General features: G+C 39.5%; 1 protein-coding gene across 1 annotated transcript in view; it reads left to right on the plus strand.

Moving 5' to 3' along the window:
- The first annotated feature begins 7588 nt into the window (after positions 1 to 7588).
- Positions 7589 to 19798, plus strand: part of ntf3 (neurotrophin 3) — a 40363-nt gene continuing 28153 nt past the window's right edge. Inside the window, exon 1 of the mRNA XM_057854408.1 lies at positions 7589 to 7693. Coding sequence (XP_057710391.1) covers positions 7676 to 7693 — 18 coding nt within the window. The 5' untranslated portion in view covers positions 7589 to 7675. The remainder of the gene's footprint in view (positions 7694 to 19798) is intronic.

Genomic DNA, 19798 nt, shown 5'->3' on the forward strand with positions numbered 1-19798 from the left:
AAAAGTTCTTAAAAGATAAATGTTAGTAAAAGTTATAGAAATTTTATATTAAAACCCCTCTTAATGTTTTCGTTGTATTAACATTTGTAAAATTTTCAAACAAAAAATAAAATAGTAGCTCGCAATTGTTGATGTCATTACACCATGCTCAATCCCCAAACCCATAAAATCATTTGGACCCAAGCGCCAACAGAGGGCGCAAAATAACAAAAAACAAGTAACAAGCGGATATTACACTAATGTCATTTTAATCTGAGCGGGGCATGTGCGTTAATTGCGTCAAATATTTTAACGTGATTAATTAATTATCGCTCGTTAACGCGATAATTTTGAAAGCCCTAGTTAAAACCCCTCTTAATGTTTCCGTTTTAATAAAAATTGTAAAATTTTCAATAAAAAAATAAACTAGTAGCCTGCCATTGTTGATGTCAATAATTACACAATGCTCATGGGTGCTGAAGCCCATAAAATCAGTCAGACTCAAGCGCCAGCAGAGGGAGACAAAAAACAAGTAACAAGTGGACATGACACTGTGCTGTCATTTTGATCGGTTTGAGCGGGGCATGTGCGTTAATTGCGTCAAATATTTTAACGTGATTAATTTTAAAAATTAATTACCACCCGTTAACGCGATCATTTTGACAGCCCCACTTTTTACATCGCTTACGGTGGCTGCTGCTGGCCCCCCCCCCAAAAAAACTAAGATTCCTTTCCTTCGAAGGGGGAGGAGGAGGCGGGACGTTGTCAACATGAATCTGTCGGGGCTGTGTGTGGGAAGGCAATCTAAATTACCTACAGTGCTAGCCAAAAGTATTGGCACCCTTGCAATTCTGTCAGATAATGCTCAATTTCTCCCAGAAAATGATTGCAATGACAAATGCTTTGGTAGTAATATCTTCATTTATTTTGCTTGCAATGAAAAAACACAAAAGAGAATGGGAATTTTAAAAAATAATGATCATTTTACACAAAACTCCAAATATTCATTCATTCATTTTCCATGCCGCTTTTCCTCACGAGGGTCGTGGAGGTGCTGGAGCCTATCCCAGCCAACTACGGGCAGTAGGCAGGGGACACCCTGAACTGGTTGCCAGCCAATCGCAGGGCACAAGGAGACATACAACCATTCACGCACACATTCATACCTACGGACAATTTAGAGTGTTCAATCAGCCTACCATGCATGTTTTTGGGATGTGGGAGGAAACCGGAGTTCCCGGAGGAAACCCACGCAGGCACGGGGAGAACATGCAAACTCCAGACAGGAAGGCCGAAGCCCGGGATTGAACCCTTGATCTCAGAACTGTGAGGCAGATGTGCTAACCACTAAGCCACCGTGCCGCCAACTCCAAATATGGGCCGGACAAAAGTATTGGCACCCTTTGAAAAATCATGTGACGCTTCCCTAATTTGTGTAATGAACAGCACCTGTTACTTACCTGTGGCACATAACAGGTGGTGGCAATAACTAAATCACACTTGCAGCCAGTTAAAATGGATTAACGTTGACTCAACCTCTGTCCTGTGTCCCTGCGTGTTCCACATTGAGCATGGAGAAAAGAAAGATTATCTGGCAGAATTGCTGTGTGGGCCAATACTTTTGGCCAGCACTGTATATAACTGAACTCATTATACTGTGTAAAGCAAATAAGGTTGCTTAAAAGTTGGTGGGGACAATTTGAGCATCCTGAAGTTTGTGCTTTCTAATACTCATGTGGGTAGCCTACTTGATTATCTACGGCACGATATACAGAACAGTGACGTAAATGGTGTCCAATTCAATTAATGAGGTGTATAGCTTCAATGTGAATGAGTTTGCTGTTCAGTGGCTGCTATTGTTCTATTACGCAACGTAAACAAAGACGTGCGCATGTTTAAAAGATGAACTTTCTGTGTAAACAATTTTCACCTGGTTTGCGTGTTTGCCCTAGTTTACAGTTCATACAACGGAGAAAGAGACCTACAGTTTTGCAGCCTGTACTGTGGTTAGATACTTGATACTTCACTATCCTGGTCAGACTGACTACGTGACGGTTTTATTGTCAGGTGTCAGATTTATTGCTCGGCTGTAAACGTAAAGATGGAGGTGAGCCATCAAACCTAGGTTTTGACTCCAAATTTAAGATACATGAAATCTCTTGAAGTACACCAGTTATATGGCGGAAAACACAGACAAGACTGAAAAAGCAGTTGCACTCGCCTTTAAAAGAAACTGCAGTATTTTAAGCCAAAACAACTGTTGTGTTTGATAGAACAATATGTCTATATGCTGCTGTAGCAGATTCATGGCGCATTAAGCCCTCAAACTATTTTTAATTTGTCCGTTTTACCCTAAAATACCCCCGTTTACAGACGTCGCGCCACCGCTTTTGTTTCAACCTAGCAATAAAAAGAATTATATTAATTATTCAAAATGTCATTTTTAGTTTACAGTCATTAATTGATGACTAATATTAAGTTTAAAAAAAGAAAACTTTAAAAAAATTATTCACTCGCATATTTTAAACTTTTAAACAAATTACGTCACAATAAAAAATTTGATGTCTGTAAAAAAGTCACGGAGATCTACCTCATAACTATCGCTTAATTGTATTTTTTTAGGGGTGTCAAACGATTAAAATTTTTAATCGAGTTAATCACAGCTTAAAAATTAATCATAATTAATCGCAATTAATCGCAATTCAAACCATCTATAAAATATGCCATATTTTTCTGTAAATTATTGTTGGAATGGAAAGATAAGACAAGATGGATATATACATTCAACATACGGTACATAAGTACTGTATTTATTATAACAATAAATCAACAAGATGGCATTACCAATATTAACATTGTGTTAAAGCGATCCATGGATAGAAAGACTTGTAGTTCTTAAAAGATAAATGTTAGTACAAAATATAGAAATTTTATATTAAAACCCCTCTTCATGTTTTCGTTTTAATAAAATTTGTAAAATTTTCAATCAAAAAATAAGCTAGTAGCCTGTCATTGTTGATGTCAATAATTACTTTCACAATGCTCATGGGTGCTGAAGCCTATAAAATCAGTCGCACCCAAGCGCCAGCAGAGGGCGCCAAAACTCCGAAAAACACAAGTACACATTTCACTGTGATTTCATTTTAATCTGTTTGAGCGGGGCATTTGTGCGTTAATTGCGTCAAATATTTTAACGTGGCTAATTAAAAAAATTAATTACCGCCCGTTAACACGATAATTTTGAAAGCCCTAATTTTTTTGTTACTGTCGCATTTTCTCCGATATGTTAGATGATAAATAATCGATCCAAACAAAGACAAATTGAAAAATAACATTTAAAAGGGTAACTATATGAAAAAGAAAATCTCAACCACTCCTTGTCTGCGATTTCTGCATCGCGACCCTTGTTATATCACCGTGTTTCACCCATAAAATCCACAAAAAATCCAGCTGTCGCCATTCACAGCTGTGTCTTGACACTCGGTGATACATGCTACATGGAATTTTTGGATCGAAACAAGGTAAGTACTCTTTTCGTCTTCTCTCGCGTGCTTTCGCCTCCAGTAAGGGTTTTGCCGTTTAAATTTTTTATTTATTTATTTATTTTAAATGCACTCCAGTTCAACATTTTATACCCCCAGAAAATGGAGATTTTAAGCTTTCCAATGATGCATCACACATGCATATCGGACAATTTTGAAATTTGGCCAAATTGAGTTTCACAGATCAGAACTTCAAGTCACCTGAGTGTTTTCTGCCATATTCATGTATCTGAATGGCCCTGTCTGATGTAAGCTGACGATAATGGTCGCATATATAAGGAATTCTTCATGATAATTCAACCAGTTTTATTAAAATCACACTACGTCCAAATTGTTCAACTCTTAAATTTATCATTGCCACTGGCACTTCCTACACTCTGAGTCATAGTTTCATCTCTCAGCTGACTTGTCTTTTCTTGTTCTCTCCCATTTCACCCATGTAAAACTTTCCCCCCGCTCCGCCTTTGCTGCTTACATATTTGATGATTTCACTTTGGTCCAGGAAAATAATTACTCAGCTAGGCGTCATGCGCGGAGCCCGAGGGCCCACGGGAAGAAAAGCGTTGCTACAGTGGACATTAAAAATACAAGGCACGCTACAGCGATGACGCTGGGTGAAGGGACGCTTAAACGGGGAGATTTCGTGATAGATGACGAATGCTTGGTCATGGAGAGGAAAATAAAAAGGTAGGCTAACAGTGCAACAAAAAGTATAAATAAGTATATGTAAATTATCTGTTGGTACATTTGAAATCACAACGGCGATGTCTTATGTTAGATATGTGAACAAAGCTGTCCCAGCTCTCTGCCATTGCACTGAGTTGGATTGTATTTTTGTTTTTTGCACCGATACGGACTTGCAGGGGCCCGGGGACAAGCGACCATTATACCTAACTCATAACTATGGCTGAACGTTATTTTATTTTATTTATTTTTTTGTTACTGTCGCATTTTCCGTGATATGTTAGATAAATAATCGAGCCAAACAAAGAAAAATGGGGAAAAAAAGTTTAAAAGGGCAAACATATGAAAAAGAGCAGCTCAACCACTCCTTGATGTCTGCGATTTCTGCATCACGACCCTTGTTGTATTACCATGTTTCACCCATAAAGTCCCCCCAAAAAGCCGGCTGTGGCCATTCACATCTGTGTCTTGACACTTGATGATACATGGAGTTTTTGGATCGAAACGGGGTAAGTACGCGATAATATCTTGTTAAAATCATGGCGTCTTTAATTCTGCTCTCGTGTGCTCTCACCTCCAGTTAGGGTTTTGCTGAATAAAAAATTTATTTATTATCATTATTTTTTAAATGCCCTCCTGTTCAAAATTTTTCTTCTCCAGAGAATGGAGATTTTAAGCTTTCCAATGATGTATCACACATGCATATAGGACATTTTTAAAATCTGGTCAAATTGGGGTCTCAGAGCGGAACTTCAAGTCACCTGAGTGTTTTCCGCCAAATACAGTGGGGCAAATAAGTATTTAGTCAACCACTAATTGTGCAAGTTCTCCCACTTGAAAATGTTAGAGGCCTGTAATTGTCAAAATGGGTAAACCTCAACCATGAGAGACAATGTGGAGAAGAAAAAAAAAAAAAAAAAAAAAAAAAAAAAACAGAAAATCACATTGTTTGATTTTTGAATAATTTATTTGCAAATCATGGTGGAAAATAAGTATTTGGTCAATACCAAAAGTTTATTTCAATACGGCAATAACGGAGGCCAAACGTTTTCTGTAACTCTTCCGAAGCTTTTCACACACTGTTGCTGGTATTTTGGCCCATTCCTCCATGCAGATCTCCTCTAGAGCAGTGATGTTTTGGGGCTGTCGTTGGGCAACACGGACTTTCAAGTCCCTCCACAGATTTTCTATGGGGTTGAGATCTGGAGACTGGCTAGGCCACTCCAGGACCTTGAAATGCTTCTTACGAAGCCACTCCTTTGTTGCCCTGGCTGTGTGTTTGGGATCATTGTCATGCTGAAAAACGCAGCCAGGTCTCATCTTCAATGCCCTTGCTGACGGAAGGAGATTTTAACTCAAAATCTCTCGATACATGGCCCCATTCAATCTTTCCTTTACACAGATCAGTCGTCCTGGTCCCTTTGCAGAAACACAGCCCCAAAGCATGATGTTTCTACCCCCATGCTTCACAGTGGGTATGGTGTTGTTCGAATGCAATTCAGTATTCTTTCTCCTACAAACATGAGAACCTGTGTTTCTACCAAAAAGTTCTATTTTGGTTTCATCTGACCATAACACATTCTCCCAATTCTCTTCTGGATCATCCAAATGCTCTCTAGCGAACCGCAGACGGGCTTGGACGTGTACTGGCTTCAGCAGGGGGACACGTCTGGCAGTGCAGGATTTGAGTCCCTGGCGGCGCACTGTGTTACTGATAGTAGCCTTTGTTACTTTGGTCCCAGCTCTCTGTAGGTTATTCACTACATCCCCCCGTGTGGTTCTGGGATTTTTGCACACCGTTCTTGTTCTCGTTTTGACGCCACGGGGTTAGATCTTGCATGGAGTCCCAGGTCGAGGAAGATTATCAGTAGTCTTGTATGTCTTCCATTTTCTAATAATTGCTCCCACAGTTGATTTCTTTACACCAGGGGTGTCCAAACTTTTTGCAAAGGGGGCCAGATTTAGTGTGGTAAAAATTTGGGGGGGCGACCTTGGCTTACGTCCTTTACGTAGAACGATATATATAAGCCAATTTTAGCAAGCCATTCTGTGTGTCACATTTGCTTTATTATTATTTTTGATAAATAATTTCAACACTCTCGCAACTACCGTTTGTGGCGTTCTCCTTAGACTTTCGGGCTCTTGCGAAATACTGCTGCTGTAAAATTAAACTAGCTTCAAGTTGCTTCATTTCCTCGCTACGCATCTTCCCTGTAATCTTGTTGTACACGTCAGCGTGTCTTGTAATATCGCCTCACGTTGAACTCTTTAAAAACAGCGACTGTCTCTTTGTAAATGAGGCAGACACAATTGTTGCGTATTTTAGTGAAGAAATAGTCCAATTTTCACCTATCCTTGACGGGTCGGCTGTCGCAGTCAACTTTTTTTTTGTTGATTGTCGCCATTTTAGAAAATTGGGAGTAAAGGGTCACACGGGGTAATGTTGCTTAGAGTGCTGCTGCCTTTTAGTGGGTAAAGAAGGAGCAGCATTTAGTGTGTAAGCTACTTCATATGCTGGTAGCAGTACTGCTGACCAATTTATCAAGTCTGTATGCGGGCCAGACGTTATTGATTTTATGACAGGGGCTGGGGGCCAGATGAAATTTGATCACGGGCCGCATTTGGCCCCCGGGCCGGACTTTGTACATGTCTGCTTTACACCAAGCGTTTTACCTATTGCAGGTTCAGTCTTCCCAGCCTGGTGCAGGTCTACAATTTTGTCTCTAGTGTCCATCGACAGCTCTTTGGTCTTGGACATAGTGGAGTTTGGAGTGTGACTGACTGAGGTTGTGGACAAGTGTCTTTTATATTGATAATGAGTTAAAACGGGTGCCATTAATACTGGTAACGAGTGGAGCCTCATTAGACCTTGCTTGTTTGAAGCTGACCAAATACTTATTTTCCACCATAATTTGGATATAAATTCTTCAAAAATCAAACAATGTTATTTTCTTTTTTTTCCCCCCACATTCTGTCTTTCATGGTTAAGGTTAAGGTTGTTGACAATTAAAGGCCTCTCTAATCTTTTCAAGTAGGAGAACTTGCACAATTGTTGGTTGACTAAATACTTATTTGCCCCACTGTATTAGTGCTGTCAAAGATTAATCTTCACAGTTACCCACAACAATAATCTTCATTGAACCTCGATTGCGATCAGTCCAAATTCAGCCGCTCCATGTTTGCGCACCGGCTGCTCTTTGCCGCGCCATGCGCCAAAAGCCATCTGTCCTGCATCAGAGTGTGTGTCGGAAGGGGTGAGAACGGGGGGAGGAGAGAGCGAGCGAGCGAGAGAGCGAGAATTACGCACACCCTGATCCCATCCTTCCCTCCCAGAAGCAGTGTGGCGGCGGCGGTGGCGCGCAGGCAGTCCGCAGCCCTCTTCAGTGAGAGCCAACTTTTCACCAAAGGATTCCGTCCGAGAATTAAATCACCTTCATGTCGACTCTGTTGGATACTAACCGGCCGATGCTATGGTTACCTTTATTACGGTAGGAAGTCTTTCATTTCTGGTTATTTCCATCTTTTAAAAACTTTTGAATGAAATGAACATGGCACTGAAACAGTGCGTAAAAGCTGCCGCCAGAGTCAATATTTACCAGTTATGTGTTGTATTCAAACGTTTGTTTCCTCCGACACAAAGCCACGGCTCGCAAATGAGACGAGGCGGGGAGGAGAGATCCATCGTGTCTTTGTGCAGGTAGAGGGTTGGGTTTCTTTAAGTTGCGCATAAATATTACCCGAGTCCCCTGGAGCTGTGTGGAGAGGCGTGTGGACGTGTTCTAGGGAGTGGAAAGGGCTGATGTGGTTGAGCTTGTATTTTTAGAAATATGAAGCCTATTCAAGTTGTTCATTTGATACTCAAAACATAGCAGGTGTCACTAGAACTTTAGAAATTCTAGTCTCTTTTTTTTTTATGACGCTGATGGCCTTGGAGTTTTAGTCATATGCAGGTGAGATTGTCAGACTACTCGAGTGCATCTGCTGAAACAGCTGTTGCAGTGGTGGATTGGATGCAGACACACAGCCGGGGCAGGATTTAGGATGACGGCGGGATGGGATGCGCCAGTGTCCGCTTTATAGGCCTTTAAAAAAGGCCAACTCGGCTATTGCGTTGTAGCGAAGGACAGCTGCAGCAAGTCACTTTAATGGTGTTCATACAAAGTTTTTACTGCGGGAGAAGAGAAAGCGAGATGAATGTGCAACATTTTTTTTGTCTTGTTGCTTTACTTGACCCAACTTTCATTGGTTCAGCCTTTAAAAATAAACAAGTGACAATCAGTCGGTGAGGTTCATGTTCAAATCACGTCACAGTTAAAGGGCTATTTTTATAGACTTTATCGCTCTTAAAGGGTATGAAAACACTAAGGGGCTGTGAGATATCAATAGGACCGTTATGTGGCAAGATAACAAATATGAATAAAGTTAACAAAAAAAATAAATCGCTTTCATGAGCAATTATCGAAAATAGATAGAAAATTACGAACATTTCCGAAAGTATTCCGGAAACAGCCGAATGGGGCGGAGACGTCATAACAAGGAAACAAAAGGACGAGGCAGGTGCCATCGTTGTTTATCGACGATAGAGTTGCGTTCGTGTTTTATGAAAAAAATCGCTAAAATGGTTCAAACCTGTCATGCTATGTGGTTTACAAATAGCCATTTGTCGCAATGTAGTACCCCTGAGTTCCCGAACGCGAGAAAAAGAGCTGGACTATGCAGACAATGAGTAAAGTTCGTCAATGCTTAGAGGGCTAATTTTGCAGACCCAGCCTCCGGCACGGTCTTGTGTAGTGCACATTTTACACCTGAAAGCTATACGAACTATGGACAAATGAAATCAGGTTTTGCTAAGAAATTGCTGCTGAAAGCAGATGCGGTGCCCACCTACACGCGCAGCCACCTAGATGTCCTGAGATAACAAGAAAGAGGACGATGACTGGCTCTGATGAGACCACCCCACCACCCCAGGCAAAGCAAAGGAGGGAAATGGCCAGAGTGAGTACTCTTTTATAATAAAAAACATATCACGCATTGCATATAGGACTGGACACATGTATAAATTATCGCTCGTAAAATATATAAAACAAATCCTCTAATCCCATTCATATTTGTGTCAGTTGGCAAAGCGAAAACCGATGATAGCATATTAAATGATAATTATTCTATACATTACTTTATTTTGCGGTCAGGGTGTATCAGCTTCATAAAAAGAAATGCAAAACAAACCATTCGGTGTTTCTGTTGCCGCCGGTGTTTCATCAGCATGATTGCTCCCCTCAATGATCCTTTCATTAGGCTGCATTGGCTTTCGTTTGAGCTCAAATTGATAACCCAAAACACCAAAGAAAGGTTCAAAACTCTCCTCGTCACCATTAGAAGTATGTTCGTTACGTCGGATTCGTCGCTGAAACTAGAAACAAAATTGTCCGCCATCATCGCCGCCATTCAGTACTAAGCACTGAGCCGGTGTTGTGCCGAAAAATAGCCGCCCCGCGTGAAATGTCCCCCCTGACGGGAACGCTCATTTATAACGCATTATTGAGGTGAAAACATCAAATGTTTTCATGGACGCATTGCAGCAATGGATTTACGACTGTAAAATCAGTTTTAAATAAATAAATGAGAAAATATTAGTACTTTATTTTAGTAACAAATCGTGGACTGGGCCACATAACCCATCTTTGAAAAGAAATGTATTGGTCTACAGGTTTTCACGACCATATCTGAATGACAATCACACAAGTATGACATTTATTAGTTCAAACAGAGTAAAATATTACATATATTCACGGTCCAAGAAAATCGTTTCCATGTCCATCGATTGGTAAGAAAAAGCTGTACGAGTGACGTGTGGGCGCTCAATAATAAAATAATTGACAAATAAATCAAATAAATGCTCAATAAAGCATTATAAATAAGCGTTCCCGTCAGGGGGGACATTTCACGCGGGGTGGCTATTTTTCGGCACAAGACCGGTTGTTTCCTTATAGTGACGTCAAGCACACAATATGCTAGATTTCCGGCATCTCGGGGGCGGGTCGTATTAGTTTGACAATCGACCTAATTTCTGTCATTTTCTTGGTGTTGCGATGTGTGAAATTACACGAAGTGGCATGATATGAATTCAAAAGGCATGCGTTAATGGATAAATGATGGAATATTAGCATTTCCCCAGGTGTTGTCATACCCTTTAAATGATGCAGTGTACTTTGGAAGGACACGTCACATTTTTAGAGGCTCGATGTCAGACTGTGGATGCTAAGGTATTTGAATTACAATATACAAATGCTTGTTTGTAAAAGAAACGTAAAGTTAATGCTAGTGGTTAAACAGTTACATTTCATATACCGTATTTTCTGGACAATAAGTCGCACCTTTTTTTTGGTTTTGTTTTTAGTTTGGTGGAGCCCGCAACTTATCCTGAAGTGACAACAGTGTTGCGTTGTTTAGCCTATGGTTATCTGAAGAACTGTTAATGTTATGCTGACATCTATTTAGCATGTTCCCCATTTTGTTGTTTTTACTATAATTTTTATTCAAAAATTTAATTCCCTCTAAAATGTGACTGATACTCTAGTGCGACTTTTTTTTTTTTTTTTAAATGGAATTTTATTGTCATCATCATTGGTATCATTGACAATCATTGACAATTACAAAATGTGATATGATTTGCCCGAAGGAACCGAAGAAGACGACAAAGGCGGACGAGATGAAGCATATGCTTATCGTTTCCCGTCCCCCATACAATTAAAGACGCACATTCAGGCATGGAACATACATCAAAACTGTAAAATAACACAGTCAACAATCTGGGTTTAGTAACTAAGCGTCCAGTCAAACAGCTCGATTAATTTTAGGGCGTACAAGGTTATGACTTTGTCATGTCCCTGACATTTTTGCATCTGTTTGCTGTGGAACATTTTGTTGTGGCTATGTGTGTGACATAGTATCACAGCTGGCGTGAGTAGCGACTCAAAATGGTTCTTGTAACTCCTGCCCTTGATAAGTTTCAGCTTACCGTCCACATCCACGAGTTGTTATACTGGTCGGCTGTGTAGTATTTACAGTTATCCAGCTATTGTAGTCAATTGGTCAAGACTTATAATAGCTTGAATCTTCATATCTTGCGTCTTGGAGTGCGTCTGTACACGGCGAAGGCTTTTACCGTATTTTTCGGACTATAAGTCGCGTTTTTTTTTTTTTTTTTTTCATATTTTGCGACTTAGGCTATGTTCATACTACAGGTCTTAATGCATTAATCCGGTTTTTTGTCATATCTGTTTTTTTGTCGTGTCCATTGAGACCATTCAAGTATTACGCATGCGCACTAATTCGCAGTTCGACAAGCGCTGAGCAAGACGACCCGCATGCGCAGAAGCATCAAAACAAATGACCACACATGCTGGCTGTCATCAGTCATTCCAGGGATATCATATTTTGCTTTATAAAAAGAGGACACAAACAAAAGACATAAATAATCCCAGTTTAGGCGTATATTCAAAGTATATGGATCGATAGCATGCACGCACTGTCCGTGCATGTCAAACATACATACGCGGAGTTTGCCCCGACTCTCGGCCGTGTAAGCAATGTTGAAATATTGCTTATATGGAGCAAACAGAAAACCGATCATTCTCAGGCTTATCTTCAACCCATTTTTAATTTTTAAATGACTGTTGTCAAGTCCAACTCTTCCTAAAAAGCCGTGTTCAAGGCAAGCTAGGCGCTAATAACGCACAGCTGCACCGCTACCGTGGCGTCTCTCTCGCTTTTTAATGACGTAATTGCTGCATGAATTCCGATTTGAGAGACTGGACAGTACAGACCGCCGCGACAGTCTGGAAAAATGTGGCCCAGATCGGATTTGAACCACATACGAAAGTGACACAGATCGGATTTGAAATGGTCCAGTTCTATGAGACTTGTCACATTCAGACCGTCAAGTTAATGCCTCACTCGAGTCGGAAAAACACGAAAAAATCAGATTCGTGCATTAAGACCTGTAGTATGAACGTAGCCTTATACTCAGGAGCGACTTATGTGTGAAATTATTAACACATTATGATATCATTTCACATGTTATTTTGGTGTTTTGGAGTGACACTGATGGTTTGGTAAACTTGTTAGCATGTTCTTTATGCTATAGTTATCTGAATAACTCTTAATAGCTATGGCCACATTCGCGTTCTGCCTTTGGCAATGTGTGTTCAATTGTATTATTGACTTTTGTATATTGAAATGCATGCTTTTAGTTTGTGGCGCTTTCACGCCCACCTAGGGGCGCACTCGCACTTGTTTACGTGACGAGCGCTCACATGGCAGAAGAAGACAGACAGCTACGTAGCTGTGAGTGAGTGTGCAAGTTAGCGAGAGAAACATGGCTGCGAACCTACGTTCATTGTTTATGCTTTTAAAATATCTCTACAGAGGCAACGCCTGTGTGTATCATCTTTTCTGTTGTTGTTGTGTGTTTTCCACCCGCGATCGGACACTTAGAGCTAGTTGTGTGGTTGTTTGAATGATGTGCTAATGCTAGCGAACGCATGCTAACCGTTTATGTCATTGCTGTAAGAGCACCTAATTATCATTTATTTACGTTGATGCAAACCTGTTTGGTATCGAGGACCAAATTGATTCAGCAAATTATACGGACGTCCAGCAACGTCATTTGGGAGTTCGCTGTATAGCCTGGACCGAGCCGTAGCGTCCTGGTGAGGACAGTATATTCGCATTTCGTTGTTCATGCACTGTACATTTATTCAGTATATTGTTCTCTATTGTATTTTTATATTAAATTGCCTTTCATGTGTTGGATTTTATCAAGTAAATTTCCCCCCAAAATGCAACTTATACTCCAGTGCGACTTATGTTTTTTTTTCCTATTTGTTGGGCATTTTATGGCTGTTGCGACTTATATTCAGGTGCGACTTGTAGTCTGAAAAATACTGTACTTGTTTTTCCTCCCCCCTCTTAATTGTGTATTTTTGGGCTGTTGCGACTTATAGTCTGAAATACAGTATAGACCCTACTCACGTGACGTCACAGCCACGCCCCCGCGCCATGATGTCCGCATACTCGCCATAGAAATGCATTAGCGCTTCGTAAATTCTTCCTATTATTGCACGTTTTACTGCTCGTCAACATTAATACTCAAAATGGTGAAGTCGTGTGTGGCGGTCGGTTGCAAAAACAGAGAAGATAGACGGAGAGACTTGAATTTTTACCGTATTCCGAGAGACACGAAGAGGAGGCCGCGATTGACTGCTGCAATTCGACGAGACAACTGGGCACCAAACGACTACCACAGATTATGTAGTAGTCATTTTATATCTGGTAAGATGCATTTAATATATATTTAAAGGGTTTCGGGCTGACAACCACAATTAAGATCATTGCTAGGCTAATCGCCGACAACATACACGTATGTATGTAGTTAGTGCTATCGCTAAACCATATAAACATTAAAAGCCCTAGCTCCATTGACAAATGACATGAAATACATTAGACTTGACAGTGGATGTTAGCAAGAACAAAAGATTTTCAATTGAAAATTTCGTAACTCACCTTCCGAGCACAAGATTCCTGCCAAATTTTCGTGTACGAGGACGTGTTTCACCTAACCAGCAACGTAGCATTTATAAGCCTCCAAGCTCTTAAAGTTTTTCAAACTTTCGTGAGAATAGGCCGATTTTGTGTGGGTATCAGATGTCAGGCGAAGCCAGCGGGTCGAAAAACATCGATTTAGGCATCAAATACGGATCTGGCGAATGGATAAACTGAAGCTTTTCCACGTAACGCCTTTTATGCAACGGATCCAATGAGTTTACAGCGTCAGATAACACCGGGGCTTCCATGAATTGCTCTATAACTTGCTCGACTAATAGAAAACAATGAGAATAGGTCTGAAAAAGAGGTACAATATGGCGGCCGGAAACAGCGACACGCCCATTTTGTGACGTAGGTGAGTAGGGTCTATAGAGCGATTGTCACTGCCATTTTTTGGGTTAATGAGAAACGAGCTTGCGCATACATTTAGAAAAATGTCACTCAGTGACCAAAAAGATATGGACCTGGATTGATGGTGGAAACAAAAATCAAGTCCTCTGATGTGATTAAGGTGTGATGTTAGTCCCAGGAGTTCAGCAGTTTCATCTAGAATAGGGTGACCAAACGTCCTCTTTTGCCCGGACAAGTCCTACTTTCACGTAGTATCCTCGCCGTCCGGGCGGGTTTTATAAATTCATAAAAATGTCCGGTTTGTATGATTTTTCACGGGACCAATTTGAAGAGAATCCCTCCGGCCGCTGGGTGGCAGCGCCTGCCTGCGATGACATGGCTCCTAGTAGTAGGGAGGGAAGGAGTAGTTCTTCTTGTTTTTGTTGGCAGTTTACCCCTATCATGAGGCATTACCGCCATCTACTGGGTTGACGATTTGGCCACAACGCCTGCCCAGTTGTTAAGTTTTTTACGATAAATACGAATATAATGGCAACTGTTGACTTCTGTTGGAGCTTTGACTGTAAAATCCCGTTTGGTGTCGCATCATTGGGCTGCCGATGATTGTAAACTTTTATAGCAAAGTTTGATTTTTGCCTCAGCTAGCTGTCAGTAAGCTAAACCACGCTAGGTATTATGGGAAACGTAGTTTTGAACTGCTACGTTTGGAAACATGCTGGTTGAATTGTTTGTCAGTTTATTTCGGTTATTGTTTGTGTGCAATCTAGAACATTGAATGAGAATATCAATTGAATGGGAATAACAATTCGTCAAGGACAATTGTTGTGATAGTAATTTATAAAAATGTTTTGTTGGCACATAGCCTACTGTGTGTATGTGTATTGACTGGACTACATTTCCATGGGTCTGCATTGTATATATATTATTATTAGGGTTGTTTCGATCATGTTTTTTTAGTTTGAGTATCTGCCGATCCCGATATTTCCCAATCGATTGCTTTTTTTTTGCTCCCGATTCAATTCCAATCATTCCTGATAATTTTTCCCGATCATATACATTTTGGCAATGCATTAAGGAAAAAATGAATAAAACTCGGACGAATATATACATTCAACATACATAAGTATTGTATTAGTTTATTATGACAATAAATCCTCAAGATGGCATTTACATTATTAACATTCATTCTGTGAGAGGGATCCACGGATGGAAAGACTTGTAATTCTTAAAGAATAAATGTGACTTTGTATATTGTGACTAAATATTGCCATTTAGTGTATTTGTTGAGCTTTCAGTAAATGATACTGTAGCCATTTAACTTCTGCCCAAATGCATGATGGGAAGTGCAACCATGACTGTGCGTCGTGGTACCAATTGATATATCTTCTCTGCGTTGGGAAATAACATAGGGTGTTAAGAAAAAGATCAACCACTACCTTTATCCCCACTACCTCTCTTCCCCACATTGCTTCTCACCATATTTCTAATTGATGAGAGAGGGATTTTAAGGCTTTAGCCAATTAAAAAAAGGCTCCAAAGACTGCCAAAATTTACTCTACTCATTTTACGCTGCCTTTTACCTCTATATATAGATAAAACGGCGCCATTATAGATTGAATGCGACAATGCGTGAGTGGGTCGTGCAGCGCATGCGGTAATTGCGTTAAATATTTTAACGTGATTAATTTTTTAAAAATTAATGACCGCCGTTAACGCGATAAATTTGATAGCCCTAATTTAAGCCAAAACTAAAGACTGGATGAGTGTAAGACATTTTGTTTTTAACATTAAATACAATTAGAAAACGATTCAATTAAAATATATATATAGATTAAAAAAAGGCATGTCCGATATTTTTTTGCCGATTCCAATACTTTGAATATGACGTGATCGGGACGCCGATCGATCGGGACATCTTTAGTCGTGATAGTAATTTATAAAAATGTTTAGTTGGCACATAGCCTACTTTGTGTATGTGTATTGACTGGACTACATTTCCATGGGTCTGCATTCAATATATTATTATTATTATTTTTTTTCAAACTGCATTTTTCCATCCAGAGTGAGGGGGCACACTTTAAATATATTAAAGTGATATAGGCATCTTTGAGTGAACTTCGAGTAAAATTCAAGTATCTGAGTGTCCTCTTTTTTGGAAATTAAAATATGGTCACCCTAATCTAGAAACCCCATCATTTGACTCAAGTTGAGTTCTTTGGTCTTTGGCGGTTATAATTTTAGAGCCGTGCAGGCTCTGCCATTGTTTATCCTCTCAGCAGTGTGTTTACACCCAGCACATTTTTATGGTTTGTACAAGCGGGTAAAACATAAGGAGTTTGATTAAGCACATGCTATCCAGCTTTCTGTGTAAACACACACGTGAGTTATAGCTTATTGCTTAATGAAGATAAACTTCAAAGTGAATCATGAGCAACTCGCGTGCGGTTTTTTGTTTCTATCGATTCGGACCGACAGGAAAGGTAGATAAGGATGGAGTGGTTCCTGGCACTTCATTAGAATGACCGCTTGTCTGACCTCTTTCTACCCGTTTCGACCCGCTAATCTGCTTTCCCGTCTGAAACAATTGACTACATCTCTTCACTTTTACGGTCCGGATCTCGCTGATCTGTGAGGACGCGCGAGTCCGCTTTGATATTTGAGCAGACAGATGTTCCGATGGCCGGTGGGGCTCGACTCTTTGCCCAGTGTGTCAAGCATGCGCACACATGCACCCATGCCTAATCCTTGCTTGTCCTGCCATTTGGTTTTAACCCTAACCTTAAAATAAAACTAATCCTAACTTTAATCTCTACCAAAGCTAAATATTGAAGTCTAAATGTGACTCTTATAGAAGTCTGGGCCTAGTGTCTTTTTCTGGATTAAATACATATGCATACGTGCTGAGTAGGAGATTCGCCCTATTGTGCGTCTTCCCACTCATCCCCGGTTTACGAGTCCGTCGGCGAAGAAAACCAAACGCGGTCCCAGCGCAGAGTGGGATGAGAAGAAATGAACAGACATGTGCAACTACTTAGATTTTATTCAGTCATATTTTATATTCTATAAACTCATTGGCTGCCATTGACAACGATAGACGTCCAGTACGAGTTATGAATAGCATTAGATTTTTTTTTGGTTTCCTACATGTTTTTTTTGCTTTGTTTAGATGGGTTACCATTGGAAGAATAAAAAATGAGTGTGCTTATAAAAGGTTCAATTAGATCTGGACACGCCCACTGTTGGAGCTGTTGCACAATAATGTTTATTGCAAACAACTTAGAAAATATTTGTCTTTTTTTTTTACCTACCCTATTTTTCGGACTACAAGTCACACCGGAGTATAAGTCGCATTTTTGGGGGATAAAATCCAACACATAGAACAGATATGTCATCTTGAAAGGCAATTTAATATAAAAATTACAGCTGTCAAAATTATCGTGTTAACGGACGGTAATTATTATTTTTTTAATTAATCACGTTAAAAAATTTGACGCAATTAACACACAAATGCCCCGTTCAAACAGATTAAAATGACAGCACAGTGAAATGTGTACTTGTGTTTTTCGGAGTTATGGCGCCCTCTGCTGGCGCTTGGGTGCGACTGATTTTATAGGCTTCAGCACTAGAGGCGTGCAAAATTTCCGATTCTTAGATTATACGCGATTCGGCCGTGGAAGATTCGAGAACGATTCACAAACATCCAAATTCCGATTATTGAATTATACCAGGTAAAGCGGAAATAAAACACAGTCAGCGCGGTCTTCGGGATGCAATGAGGAACGGACCGAGAGTAGATATCATGTGCAGCTAATGCCGCTAGGTAAAAAACAAAACAAAAAAACAAAAACAATAATACCTGACTGCGGCTGTCAGCCGCTACAAACAGCGCCCAGTTGCTAGTTGCTACAAACATACGGCACCATACGGCTATGGTAGATATCACATGTATCTAGACTAGATGTGAAATGACAGACTTTCCTACGCTAGTAAACAGGCGCCATCTTAAAGCAGTAGACTTCTCTAGATGGCTGTTGTACAGAACCTAATTACTTTTTATCTAAAATACCCCTAAATCGGCAAAATCTTGACTTGAATGTATCTTTAAATGATGAAACAGTTTTAAAACTTTCACATGTCAAAAGTAGACATGAGGGAAATTATGGAATAACGGGCGCAATTTTAACAACTTAAGCGGTTGATTCACAACGTTAAATTAATATAATGTAGTTTAAAGCTGCTGATACAGAATGGGGACATGAGTATTTTATTTACTGTTTTTAACCGGTAACTTGATACTAAAATAGTAGTTTGGTTTATTTAGCCTAAGAGGATTTTTGAACAATTTTGGAACAAATATACAAAACAAAAAAAAACCCCAAAAAAATGGGGGGAGGGGGGCATCAATAATCGATTTATAATCGAATCTGAGTCTCTGAATCGTAATCGAATCGTTAGGTGCCCAAAGATTCCCACCTCTATTCAGCACCCATGAGCATTGTGTAAGTAATTATTGACATCAACAATGGTGGGCTACTACTTATCTTTTGATTGAAAATTTTACAAATTTTATTAAAACGAAAACATGAAGAGGGATTTTAATATAAAATTTCTATAACTTGTACTAACATTTATCTTTTAAGAACTACAAGTCTTTCTATCCATGGATCGCTTTAACAGAATGTTAATAATGTTAATGCCATCTTGTTGATTTATTGTTATAATAAACAAATACAGTCCCTATGTACCGTATGTTGAATGTATACATCCATCTTGTGTCTTATCTTTCCATTCCAACAATAATTTACAGAAAAATATGGCATATTTTATCGATGGTTTGAATTGCGATTAATTACGATTAATTAATTTTTAAGCTGTAATTAACTCGATCAAAAATTTTAATCGTTTGACACCCCTAATAAAAATACAATAGAGAACATGTTGAATAAATGTACAGTGTAGAGTGCATGAACAACGAAATGCGAATATACTGTCCTCACCAGGACGCTACGGCTCGGTCCTGGCTATACAGCGAACTCCCAAAGGCTGATGTTTGTATAATTTGCTGAATCAATTAGGTCCTCGATACCAAACAGGTTCGCATCAACGTAAATAAATGATAATTAGGTTGTTTTTAGTGCTGCAACGAATAATCGATTAACTCGAGTATTCGATTGAAAAAAAAAATATTCAAATTCAATTTTGTTGCTTCGAGTATTCGTTTAATGAAAGTGGCGTTGAATCCAACTGCTCCCTGTTAGGACCAACGAAAGCTAAGTTTTTGTTTGAGCTAATGTTTTTTCATGCATTCTTAATTTAGTTTGTAGGTATATTTAGCTGTTTATTGTGCGAATGTGTCTGAACCATTTGTTAAGAGCATTATAAAAAAAACAAAAAAACTAGCATTTTATAGCATTTAAGCTAGCGGACCTTTTCTATGTAAGTTTGCCAATTGTTCTTTTGTTGTACATAGATCCTCATTAAAAAAATATATATACCGTTTGAGGCTCAGCTCAGGTATTTTAATTTTTCATGTTCCTTATCCGATTACTCGATTATTCGAACTGACTATTGATTAATCGACTACTAAAATATTCGAGAGCTGCAGCCCTAGTTGTTTTACAGCAATGACATAAATG

The sequence above is a fragment of the Corythoichthys intestinalis genome, chromosome 13 (genome assembly GCF_030265065.1).
Source record: "Corythoichthys intestinalis isolate RoL2023-P3 chromosome 13, ASM3026506v1, whole genome shotgun sequence".
Lineage (NCBI taxonomy): Eukaryota > Metazoa > Chordata > Actinopteri > Syngnathiformes > Syngnathidae > Corythoichthys > Corythoichthys intestinalis.